Source organism: Vipera berus (assembly GCF_964194415.1).
Source record: "Vipera berus genome assembly, chromosome: 1".
In the NCBI taxonomy this organism is placed as follows: domain Eukaryota; kingdom Metazoa; phylum Chordata; class Lepidosauria; order Squamata; family Viperidae; genus Vipera; species Vipera berus.
The window spans coordinates 352,935,579-352,949,170 of NC_138202.1; the positions used below are offsets into that span (position 1 = coordinate 352,935,579).

Consider the following 13,592-nt stretch of genomic DNA (forward strand, 5'->3'; position numbering starts at 1 on the left):
TAGATTGGATCCTGCAACATTATTCTGGGACACATATATTTGCCTTCATATGAATGAGTGACTGAGTGAGTGAGTAAATTGTCCATCTGTCCATCTGTCTGTCTCTTGGGGGAAATGCAAGATTAAATAGCTCAGCAATTGAAATGGAAATGAGGTTGGGGCCTGGTTACAAAAGAAAGTGATCAACAAAAAAGGAGAGTCAAATAGGATTTGGTTCTGAAGAGCAGCGTAGAATCACAAGGTCACCAGCAAATATACGAAAGCAGTTAATGCAAAGGTAAAATTGCGATGAGGATATGAATAAGTTTCGTGTCTTGAGGCAATTGCTTCATCCGCAGTTGCTTCTAAATAGCCATGGAATGAAAACTTACTCCAAAGTCCTTGTAAAATCAGGGGATCAGACAGGCTTGGATACACAAATGAAGGCAAATCTACGTGTCCCAGGATAATGTTTATTTATTTATTTTATTTATTTGTTTTTATAAACCGCCCTTCTCCCGAGGGACTCGGGGCGGTGTACAGAGTAAGGAAGGTATACTGATTGAACAATAAAAAACAATAGTAAAAACAAACTGGGACCCCAATTAAAGCTATCAGGCCAGGCCGGACTGCTGGAACAGGAAGGTTTTTAAGTCGCGCCGGAAGGTGCGGAGGTCGGGGGCCATCCGGATCTGGGTCTCTCTCTGGGACCGAGCTTTTGGACTCGTGCCGGATCCCATCTTGAGAGAACTTCTCCCTTCTGGAATATAGCTCATCTGTAATGAAAGATTAATAAGATGATGAACAGAACTCTAAGACAATATTGCTTCCTTAAGAGGAAAAGGCAAATTCTTCAACTTTGATGGTGCCGAGGAAGAAATTGCACAGATATGGAGCAGAGGATGTGGGAAGAAATAGCAATCCATTAATGACCAATATCTGATCTTAGGATGTGATGTTTGTCGCTGACACGGCCAACACAATTCTGAATTCGCTGGGTGATAGTTCTCCGAACGTCCGTGCCAAAGCAGCTTGGTCTTTGGGCAATCTGACCGACACTCTAATCATCAACAAGTAGGTTGCTGGTTTAGGGTTATTTCTTCTTAACATTTTATTTCCTTTCTTTAATGCTGAGTCTAAGTTCCGGGAACACATGTTCAAAACAGAAAAACAACCTTACGTTACAGTTAGTCCTCGTTTACCAGTCTCTCAGTCACATGATCACTTCGCAACTGGTGTGCATTTCCACTTGCAACAAGCAGAATTAATACTATGCAGCATGGAAGGCAGAAGTAAAATTGTGAGGCAGTCTTACCGGCTGAGTTGCTGGTCCAAATTGTGGTCAGTAAGCAAGGACTATCTGTCCAATTCGTGACAACCCTGCGGCTTCAAAAATCCAACTTAACGTTTCAAAGGGCTTGGAGAATTTTTTTTTAATCTGAGAGTATTTGGTGCCTTTTAATCCATGTTCAGATAAATCAACTCTCTGAGGCCCAAGACAGAAAGTTAGTACAAGTATGCCATCATGAAAAAGGTTCCATCTTGAGACGTCGGTTCTTGTTTTATGTTTATTGAATGAAGTTAACACAGCAATGTTTTTCAAACTTGACAACTTTAAAGAGACGTGGACTCCCAACTCCCAGAATGCTGGCTGGGGAATTCTGGGAGTTGAAGTCCACACCTCTTAAAGTTACCAAGTTCAAAAAACACCAAGCTAGTGGATGGTTGCCTCAGTTGTGTGCTGTTTAGATTAGAGGTCTCCAACCCCCGGTTCACAGACTGTCAGTGGTCCCTGGCCTACCAGGAACCAGGCCATGCAAGCAAGTGAAGCCCCATCTGCGCACGCATGATGAGATCCAGGCAGCATGCGGGGAAAAAACCCCACCCCCCACACACAGAGTCTGTGGAAAAACTGCCCTCCACGGAACTGATCCCTGATGCCCAAAAGGTTTGGGACCGCTGGTCTAGACCCTAAGCCTGTGTTTTGAGATTTTGTACGTATCCAAATTGTCAAGAGATACCTGAATTTTGCAACTGCAGCTTCATTTTTCAGCTATTAACATATTTTATTTGGCCATAATCAAAAGGAACTGTTGGTGGCTTACATAATTTCGGTACTATTGAAAAAACAACACACAGAAGCATCCTGAAGGAAGGGAATGAGCTCGGAGAGGCCATTTTCAAATGAATACTATATCTTGCATGCTGAAAGGGACAGAGGAAAGAGAATAAAAACTCCAAACCAGTTTGTTTTATCAGATGTAGAGATTGCCCACCTCACTCATAATGCCACATTTTTCTAATGTCTCCTCACATGTCTCCAAAACAAGCCCTCTTTAAACATAACCGCCCTGAGTCCCCAGGGAGAAGGGCGGTATATAAATTAAATAAAACATAAAACAAACATAATGGACACAAAAGGAATAAATTGTAGGGGCTGCTTTAAGATGGACCTCTGTGGGTACTGAATTTGTTGGTGTTTTTAATCCAGCTGGAGCTGTTTCTGATTTCTTTGTTTTTTGTTTGGTGGGAAATAGGGAAGTAATGGGACAAAGCTTCCAGGATGAGTTCTCAGACGTATTACTCCTGAAAATGTTACGATCAGCAACTGAGGCATCGAAAGACAAAGATAAGGCAAGTATCTCCAGATTTGTGCCTTTGTGCACAATGGAGGCACAGCTGGAATTGGACAGTTTGGCAGGCAAAGTTTGTCAGGTGGGAAAATGCCAAGATCAACACCAAGGAATTCAGTCAGAACAAATAATGTGCTGAGATGGACTAGCCTCTGAAAGGCAGAAAAGTCAGAGTTTAAATGGGGAAGACTTTCATTTGAAAGTGGATGCATTGTGGGTTTTCTGTCTTCAGAGCTAGTTTGGTGTAGCAGGTAAGATGCTGACTTAGAAACCAGGCGATTGTGAGTTCTAGTCCTGCCTTAGGCATGAAAACCAGCTGAGTGACTTAGAAACCAGGCGATTGTGAGTTCTAATCCTGCCTTAGGCATGAAAACCAGCTGGGTGACTTAGAAACCAGGCGATTGTGAGTTCTAATTCTGCCTTAGGCATGAAAACCGGCTGGGTGACTTAGAATCCAGGCGATTGTGAGTTCTAGTCCTGCCTTAGACATGAAAACCCGGCTGGGTGACTTAGAAACCAGGCGATTGTGAGTTCTAGTCCTGCCTTAGGCATGGAAACCGGCTGGGTGGCTTTGGGCCAGTTACTCCCTCTCACCTCAACCCACCTCAACCCAGATAGAGTTGGAGGCGACTGGATGGAGCTGAGCATTTACTGGACAGATGCCCTTCCTGACACCTACACAGAGTTTGCAGCACATTTTTTTTCCTTTGTGCCTTAGGAGAGAAATGTCTGCTGCTACCTAGGATTGAACACTCAACCTTCCGAGTGAGAGGCGAGCGTCTTTATACCAGCAGGCCACCATGCTGCTCGGTCCAGAAGAAACATCTTCCCAATTGTCCCAAAGATGCTTTTTCAAGAGGCAACTGGACTTTCTCTGTTTTTTTTTTGAAGACGTCCAGTTGCCTCTTGAAAAAGCACCTTTGGGACAACCATGACCTGGATGACTTGAGAATCTCCATGGATATCACCCCAGTCAAATTTTTACACTCTTAGCTTGCAGGAAATGAAGCAGATGGCTTGAAATGTGGCACCCTTGTCCTCAGGAAGACCCAGTCCATCCTACGGGCTCAGCAGCCCGAAAGGCTGGAGTACAGAGCAAGATGGACTCAATGGCATCATTCAGTGCTTGAAGGCAGTAACAGCTCTAGTTTTTACAGGCTTTTCCAATCTCTTTCAGGTCAAGAGCAACGCTGTCCGAGCCTTGGGAAACCTCCTTCATTTTCTCCAGCCGTCCCACATCGCCAGTCCCAGATTCATCCAACCCATTCAGGAATCCATCCACGCTCTGACTTCGACGGTGCAGAGTGACGCCACGATGAAAGTGCGCTGGAATGCCTGCTACGCCTTCGGAAACGTCTTTAAAAACCCTGCCTTGCCGTTGGGTAAGTAAAAACAACGGCGTGTGTTTAGGTGCCGTGGAATTGAATAGTTTATTTGGCCAAAGTGTGTTTAGACACACAAGGAATTTGTTTGCAGTGCAGAAGCTCTCCGTGTGCATGCAAAGCAACAGAATGATGATAATCATAGTAACACAGGTAGGCCTTGACTTACAGCGGCTCATTTAGTGACCGTTCAAAGTTAAAACAGCCCTGAAAAAAAGTGACTCATGACCATTTTTCACACTTAACGACCATTGCACCATCCCCATGGTTACATGATCAAAATTCAGATGCTTGGCAATGGACTCACATTTACGACGGTCGCAGTGTCCCAGGGTCACGCGATCCCCTTTTGCCACCTTCCGAACAAGCAAAGTCAATGGGGAAGCCAGAGTCACTTAACAAAAGTGTCATTAACATAACAACTATGGTAAGAAAAGTTGTAAAATGGGGCAAAACTCACTTAACAACCTTCTCGTTTAGCAACCGAAATTTTGGGGTCAGTTGTCATAAGTCGGGGACTACCTGTATTATCAATAAGGGGAGAGTAAGAAAGATAATAAGGATAAATACTAACACTACAGCCCTACTACGTGGGTAAATACAGAAATGCCCCCCAGCTTTTTATCAATGCCAACTTCCCCTCCCATCTTGTTGTGTCAACTGGTTATAATTTCTGGCTGTGTAAAGACTGGGGGGGGGGGTGTGTGTGCAAGATTACGAAGAGAGGCAGCTGGATCAGACCAAGAGGGACGTCTTGCTTTCGACAGACGCTGCCCAAATTCCTGGAGAAAGCTCACCCATGGATTTAACTGTAGTAGCTGCAACCTACAGGTAGACCTCAACTTACAACCATAATTGGAATAACAGTTGTAGGTTGCAATGGTCGTTAAGTCAAGGAACCCACGTGACCGGAAGTAAATTTCCAGCGTTCACAGTTGTTCAGTGAATGCAGTGGTCCTTAAACAAATGCTGTGGTCGTTAAGCAAACCCATTCGTTTTTGCTGGACCCGTAACAAAAAACATCACGAATCCTGTCGGAGGAGTCAAGGAGCAATTGTTGGCTTCCTGATAAGCCTGGTGTGTGTGTTTGTGTGCGTGCACACACACACACATACACGTACTGTATGTAGTTCTTGGCGTATTCGGGTCTTTTTCCGTGTAGGATTGAGGGTGTCTTGGCGACGTTTCGACGAGGTCCCACTCGTCATCTTCAGGCTGGTGTCTTCGGCTTTGTGCTTGTGCGAGCAAAGCGTGGTCGGAGCTGCCGTCTCTCTATAAATATTGGTGGGGGGGTGTGGGGTGCTCGCTTTGTTGCTGTAAGCGGGTTGGTTGGCTGTGTTGTTACATGTTGATTGGTTGATGGGGTTATTGTTTGTGGATTAGTCGGCTCTTTTGTAACATCCTGTGTGGCAGAGGTGTTGGCTGTGTGCCCATTAGTCTTTTGTGTTGTAATGACCTGGATAATGGGCTGTGTGATGACATCCTGAGCTCTTGTGTAGTGATATATACATATATGTGTGTGTGTGTGTTTGTGTGTGTGTGTGTGTGTGTGTGTGTGTGTGTGTGTATACATATATACATATATGTTAAATGTTTGTTAAGCATTCAGAATACACTTTCTTAGTCCCAGACACGGGACAAATCTTATTTCCTGTTTCAGCCTAGCCCAAGGCCATCTACAGGCAGTAGCCACAGCAGTGGCAGCTCATATTTGTGTAAATCTTTTGGCTTGCTAACAAAAAATAAAGGGAGACTGATATGATCATTTCAAACTTATATATATATTTTATGTAAATTACTAACAAAGAATCTAAAGAGTTAAGTATTTGACACACACATATATATATACACACACACACACACACACACACATACATATGCATATGCATATGCATATACATATACATATATATGTTAAATGCTTCTTAACTATTTAGATTACCTTGCTAGGCCCCAAACATGGGACAAATCTTTATTTCCTGTTTCAGCTTAACCGAAGGCCATCGACAGGCAGTAGTCACAACAGTGACAGCTCATATTTGTGTAAATTTTTTAGATTGCTAACAAAGAATTAAAGGGACACTGATATGCATTTCAAACTTATTTGTTTTCATCAGTCAGCCATACCCTTCTGAGATTCGAACCTGGGCTGATTGCACATTAGGCAGTTGTTTTAACCTCTAGGCCACAAGCTCTATCTCACTTTGTTAGCTGAGAAGCAAGGGAGATATGTGTTAAATGCTTGTTAACTATTTAGATTACCTTGCTAGGCCCCAAACATGGGACAAATCTTTATTTCCTGTTTCAGCCTAACTGAAGGCCATCGACAGGCAGTAGTCACAACAGTGACAGCTCATATATATATAAATTTTACCTGTTTTTAATTCTTTAGGAGAAGCACCTTGGACTGGCAAAGCCTACGATGCCCTCACGTCTGCGGTCAAGTCCTGTAAGAATTTTAAAGTCCGCATCAAGTCGGCCGCAGCTCTCTCCATGCCCTCTGAGAGGAGGCATTACGGGACTCCCAAGCAGTTTTCCCAGATTTGGGATGCGCTGGTGACCGCTTTGCAGCGGAGTGAGAACACCGAAGACTTCTTGGAGTTCAAATACAGCGCTAGCCTCCGAATGCAATTGTGCCACGCTCTGCTGCATCTGCTGAGCCTGGCCGAGCAGACTGACCTACCAGACATCAGGAGGTCCGTGATAGAGCAGGGAGAAATAATTCGGCTTTATATGTTGCAGTATATGAAATCAGGGACTGTAGGTGAGGAAGCTGGAATAGGAGAGGCCATTCCTGAAAGAGGCAAAATCCTGGAAAGGGCCATTGAGCATGTGCGAAGGGTGGAGGAAGCATCGGAAGGCTACCCAGTGAAAACGGGAACGTTGGCTTACTTAGAAGACCTCTTGAAAACCCACAACTGTTCCGCAGAATTCACCAAAGCTTAAACCAGTAAAATAAGCAGGAGCCAGGCCAGCCTTGTGCTTACTACGAACACCCCAAAAAGGAAGATTAGAGAGGAAGATACCAAGGGATCCCAAGTCATACGGCGCAGCCAGTGTCTTGCGGAAGAATTGAAAAGTTTGGTGGCTACACTCTCCTTCCCTTTTTAATCACAGGGACAAACTCCACAGAGCCTTTTTATGTACCTTAAGCGTTTGCCTTGCCAACTGCCTCATTTCCAAACACTTCAGACAAATAATGTGAGCGAATGACAAGAATTGGGGAAGGGTTTGCTACCTTACGAATACATTTGGAAAAAAAAAGCAACTAATCAAGGACACCCCCCCCCCCCCGTATTAACATTCTCTAAAAATATCACTGTTTCAGTGAACAATAATAAATATTTGGGTTACTAAACATATTTCTTTTGCCTTCTTGTGTAAGTACTCTTATTTATCTTTTCTCTCTTATTCTGAAGATTAGGAAAAGGTAGTCTAAAATGGGGGAGAGGGATAGTTTCTTCTCTCCATTTGTCATGGTGTCCTACTTTCAGAGAGATGCCTGTCCCCAATTGTGCTGCCCTGCTGATTCACACATAACCGCAGTGAGTTAAAGGTCTTTATTCACCCCCATCTCACGCTGGCTGAGGAATTCTGGGAGTTGAAGTCCACAAGTCATAAAAGGGCCAAGTTTGAAGACCCCTGCCCTAAAGAATGATTGTTAGCAGGGGGGTAGAGGGTCAGTACGGAAAACCCAGTGAAAGGGAAAAACCGTTCCGGTACCTTGCCTTGCACTGCAGTAGTAGAATTAAATGCGATGTCCCTTGGCCAACCTCTAACATATTAGCCCATTTAGGATGGTAAAGGTAAAGGTAAAGGTTCCCCCGCACATGCGTGCTAGTCGTTTCCAACTCTACGGGCCAGTGCTCATCTCTGTTTCAAAGCTGAAGAGGACGTCTCTGTGGTCTTGTGGCCAGCATGACTAGACGCCAAAGGCGCATGGAATGCTGTTACCTTCCCACCGTAAGGTAAAGGTTCCCCCGCACACGCGTGCTAGTCGTTTCCGACTCTAGGGGCCGGTGCTCATCTCCGTTTCAAAGCCGAAGAGCCAGCGCTTGTCCGAGGACGTCTCCATGGTCATGTGGCCGGCATGACTAGATGCCAAAGGCACACGGAACGCTCTTACCTTCCCACCGGAGTGTTCCCTATTTTTCTACTTGCATTTTTATGTGCTTTCGAGCTGCTAGGTTGGCAGAAGCTGGGACGAATAACAGGCGCTCACTCTGTTACGCGGCACTCGGGATTCGACCCGCCAAACTGCCGACCTTCTGATTGACAAGCTCAGCGTCCTAACCCACTGAGCCACCGCGTCCCTCATTTAAGATGAGGGGTCAGTAAAAGAGCAGCCATGTTGGCAATAGAGAATCTGCTCACCATTACAGACCCTTCAGGAGGAGTTCAAGATTTGCCGAATTTTTGTCCAGTGCTTCTCGCAATTTTTGTTCATCTTTGCTGCAGAAGTCAACCTGACACTTTGTGGGGTCAGGCTAGGGTGAGAGCTTTACCTTTCCCATTGTCTTCATCCATCAGAGCTTTATCTAAAACGTACAGGTAGTCCTCGACTTACAACAGTTCCTTTAGTGACCATTCGAAGTGGCAGCAGCACTGAAGAAAGTGACTTGTGGCCATTTTTCACACCTACGACCTTTGTTGCAGCTCCACGATCACATGATCAAAATTCAGACGCTTGGCAACTGGTTCATACTTACGACCGTCGCTGTGTCCCCGGGGTCACGTGATGCTCTTTTGCAACCCTCTGACAAGCAAAGTCAAGCCAGATTCCCTTAACAACTGGGTTACTAACTTATCAACTGCAGGGATTCACCTAACAACGGTGGGAATAAAAGGTCGTAAAATGGGGCAAAGCTCACTTAACAAATGTCTCACTTAACCACAGAAATTTTGGGCTCAGTTGTGGTCATAGGTCGAGGACAACCTGTATCCAATGCACGCACAACTTTTTAAGAACAGAGACTCTTTGAGTAGTCAGCTCTGTGCGTGGGGGACTTCCAGCTTTCAGGGGGAGGCATTGTGTTGGGACAAGGGTGGGTTTAACAACCTTTAAGTGTGCAGGTGGCAGGTTTTATGGGGATTCTTGCCTCCTCGCTCTGTTTGCAAGCCAGCCCTTTGACATCCTTCCCTTGGATTGTTTTCAAGGTGAGGGCCCTTTGCTTATCAGCTGGAAGTAGGATTTATTATAGGCCGGAAAAGTGACAGGCCTTTCCTAGTTTTCTGTGGCCTTTGAAAGATAAGTAAAAATTTTCAGGCGTCTGTGTCTGTGTCTGTGTGTTTTGTCCTTCGTGGATAGAATTGCTTTGGATAGTGAAATGGGTGGCATATAAATTTAAGAAATAAAATTGTACAAGAGCTACCTATTAATTGATCTGAACCATTGACCCATGCCAAGGAATGCCTGCGCCTTGCAAAAAAAATCAAATCAAATCAAAATACAGGTACTGTCTCATTAATCGGAACCATGACAGGTAGCTCTCTTCTTACGACCACAATGGAGCCCAAATTTCAGTTACTAAGCAAAACAGTTATTAAGTGAGTCTGGTAACTATCATACAGGTAGCCCTCAACTTTACAACGGTTCCTTTAGTAACCGTTCAAAGTTACAAACGGCGCTGGAAAAAAGCGACTTTCGACTGTTTTTCGCTCGCCACCGTTGCGGCATTTCCCGGGGTCACGTGATCAAAATTCGGATGCTTGGCAGCTGGCTAGTAGTTACGACCGTTGCCAGGTCACGGGGTCACCTTTTGCCACCTCCTGGCAAGTTAAGGGGAACCATCCTGGTTCTCAACCGATCACCTTCCAACCCCTGAGCAATCAAAGGTCCAAGGTCCAGGTGGTAGCTTCAAGTTATACAACCCAGGTCTGTCACACAATCTCGCTATGTCAATACACTATTTTCCTCTGTAGAAAAAAAGAAGAAGAAGAAGAAAATTGGATTGTTTCCTTGACTCCGGTGCATTTCTGGGCTGTGCTGCAGGTGCCCAAACCTGCAGCTTTTTGAAAGGTGAAGAGGTAATGATTTCAAAGGTTGGCCCAAGCTCTGAAGGGCATCCCCAGATTTTCTTTAAAAGCCCTAGCTTGATTGTATATCAGGGGTCAGCAGCACAGCCCCTGCAGATGTTAAGATCCTCTTTGGAGTCTGTGAGGCTCCCTCTCCCACCTGCATTTCATTCTTCTTCTTCTTTTTAATCTTGTTAATTTAAAAACAAACAAATGGAACATTCAAAGCAAAGCAGCCCTTTCTAGCACCTCCTTGATAAAAGGGGCCTCGTGGCCTTTTATCACTCCTTATGAACTACGCTTATAAAATAAACATTGGCGGGTTGCTGCAATTTGATGCCATTTCAGAAAAGTGATTATCCAATTTCTTAAAAACCTCCAGCGTTGGAGCACCCGGAACTTTTGGAGGCAAGTCGTTCCACTGATTAAGGAGAAGGAAGAATATTATGTATATTCACCACTCTGAGTTTATGAATAATAAAGGTAGGATAAAGGTTCCGTGCGCCTTTGGCGTCTAGTCATGCCGGCCACATGACCACGGAGACGTCCTCAGACAAGCGCTGGCTCTTCGGCTTTGAAACGGAGATGAGCACCGGCCCCTAGAGTCGGAAACGACTAGCACGCATGTGCGGGGGAACCTTTACCTTCTACCTTTTAAAGGTAGGATAAATGTCCGATAAATAAAAATAAAATCTAAAATGGCAACAAATGGAAGAGATCCTTTTTAAGCATAGAATTGCTACACCTAGTATCTCCATCTTAGAGTTACTTTGGTGAGGGGGATGGTTTCGAAATCTGATCAATCAATAAACAGAAATCTTCCTCTTTGGATCTGATTTCTTTCTTCCTGAGTAAAGGTTTTGTCTTGATTGTTATTATATTGAATTCTGCTAATTTTCTCTCACACATCCAAACTCTCCGGCACCCAACTGATACACCAAATACACATGTTATCCAACCTTGCTGAATAGCCTGTTAAATCAGAATACCGTAGGATATTTTGCCAAATGCTTTGCTGAAGTCAAGATATATTATGTCTGCAGCATTCCCACAGTCTATGGAAATAATCTGAAAAAAGAGAGGTAAAATTAGAATGGCAAATCTTCCCTCTTTCTCCTTCTGACCGTGTAGATTTAACTCATTAAAGACTAGGAAGTCTATGGAAACTAACCAAAGAGAGAAGCAACCTAGAACTAAGGAGAAACTTCCTGACTGTAGAACAATTAACCGGTGGAACAACCTGCCTGCAGAAGTGGTGAATTCTCCAACACTGGAAGTTTTAAGAAGAGACTGGACAACCGTTTGTCTGAAATGGTATAGGATTTCCTGCCTGAGCAGGGGGTTGGACTAGATGACCTCCAAGGTCCCTTACAACTCTATTATTATTATTATTATTAAGTAGTTCCAGATAATGTTTTTCTCAGGCTCCAGTGAACTATATTTTTTACCAAGCTTTGTACTACACCAGCAACCTACAACACTGATTGTCCCAAAGGTGCTTTTTCAAAAGGCAACTGGACTTTCTTTATTTTTCTGTGATGATGTTTTGCTTCTCATCCAACTAGCTTCTTAGAAGCGTCTTGGATGAGAAGCGAAACTTCTTCAAGGAAAAACATAAAAAGTCCAGTTGCCTTTTGAAAAAGCACCTTTGAAAAAGCAACCATGATCTGAAACATTGATGTGTTTTATTTATTTATTTATTTATTTTTGGAAAAAAAAACCTTCCTTGTTTGGTTGGTCTTCCCAGCTATTAGCATCCTCTAGGTTTTTGTTTTATAATAATTATTATAAATTCTATAAATCTATACATATATTATAGATTGTTTCCAATGCTGTTTTAATTCTGGTTTCAGCACTGTTCATCTTCTTAAAACCGCTTCCAGATAAATAGAGATCAGAAGTGATTTAAAAACTCATTTCACCTTCATCGTGATGGTGATGCCATTGAAAAGCTGTTACTGGACAAAGTTGGGCTAACTAGAGAAATCCATGATCTGATAGCCAGGAGTCTACTATCTACCTGTATTCATCTGATTTGATGAAACCGGATCGAAAAGAGAGCAGAAATCAGAGGAGGTGTCTCTTTGGAATGCCCCTTACAAGTTAAACATCATCTTTCCTCGATCATAAAAATAATCCCACTTGGCTCTTGTTTATCTTGCAGGGAGCTTTGCAAAGATCACCCTAAGGTGTGGTTTGTTTAGCTTTAGCTTACTGTCCTCTGGCTTAATGCAATGTGTGAACTCAGCCAAAGCTTGGGTGTTTTCGTCTCAGAGTGAAAAAAAGAGATGTTTGCTAGGCATGTCAGAATCTGCAAACATCACTGCCATCGATACAGTATTTGTGGGACAATCCAAGAATAGCAGACTAACAGAGTAGCAGAGTTGGAAGGGACCTTGGAGGTCCTCTAGCCCACCCACCCCTGCTCAAGCAGGACACCCTATATGTCATTCCAGACAAATGAATGGCTGTCCAGTCTCTTCTTAAAGACTTCCAGTGTTGGAGCATTCACAGCTTCTGGAGGCAGGCTGTTCCACTGGTTAATTGTTCTCACTGTCAGGAAATTTCTCCTTAATTCTAGGCTGCTTCTTTTCCTAAAAGTTTAATTAATTTCTATAGCTGCTAATCTCAGTCAATGACCCTAGGAGGCTCACAATTCCAAAACATAGTACAAATAAAATAATAATTATTTTTTTAAAAAACTAATTTATTATCCTGAATGTAACTGGTCCAGGGAGAAAGATCTCCACTATCCATTTCAGTTGCTAGAATTAGATCAGGATGATACTTTGGGGGTGGGAAATCTCTCTCTCAAATTGCAATCCATCAAACCTAGACGAGACAAGCCACGATCTGGTTGATTGGGGAAAGATAGCCATCAGATCTGTTTATTCCTCTTCGTGTTTCTCCCCCTTGAGATGATAAAAACACATCCGGGAAATGCCATCGGTGACCCCTTGACAGATAAAACAAAAATCCCAACTCGAAATAGAAGCTTGTGTGTTTTTCTCAGATTTGCAGAGTTACAAACAAGAAGTTAATCTTAGGTCAAGCAAACCCAAGTACAAGCTGTAGAGGTTTCGGTCCGAGTCCAATGTCCGAGCTTGGGGTGAGGAGTGGAAGGGCAGAAAATCAGCTGGGAATCTGCTGACCACAACTTGTGTGACAGTCTTCCATTCATCCTGGATGGTTTGCCCTAATGTTCTTCTAGGAAAGGGGATGGAAAGGACTCAGGAACAGTAACAGAGTTGGAACGGATCTTGGAGGTCATCTAGTCCAACCCCCCGCTCTTGCAGGAAATCTATACTAGTTCTGATAGATGGGTGTCCAGTCTCCAGTGTTGGGGCACCCACAATTTCCGAAGGCAATTTGTTCCACTGGTTAATTGTTCTCACTGTTAGGAAATTTCTCCATAATTCTAGGTTGCTTCTCTCCTTGACCTCTCTCCTTGGTTCCAGGTTGCTTCTCTCCTTGACTTTTCTCCTTGGTTCTAGGTTGCTTCTCTCCTTGACTTTTCTCCTTGATTCTAGGTTGCTTCTCTCCTTGACTTTTCTCCTTGGTTCTAGATTGCTTCTCTCCTTGA

General features: G+C 43.8%; 1 protein-coding gene across 1 annotated transcript in view; it reads left to right on the plus strand.

The window, feature by feature from the left end:
• Positions 1–7,352, plus strand: part of HEATR6 (HEAT repeat containing 6) — a 41,497-nt gene extending 34,145 nt beyond the window's left edge. Inside the window, exons 17-20 of the mRNA XM_081346569.1 lie at positions 929–1,053; positions 2,517–2,613; positions 3,790–3,994; positions 6,387–7,352. Coding sequence (XP_081202695.1) covers positions 929–1,053; positions 2,517–2,613; positions 3,790–3,994; positions 6,387–6,940 — 981 coding nt within the window. The 3' untranslated portion in view covers positions 6,941–7,352. The remainder of the gene's footprint in view (positions 1–928; positions 1,054–2,516; positions 2,614–3,789; positions 3,995–6,386) is intronic.
• Positions 7,353–13,592: the final 6,240 nt, after the last annotated feature.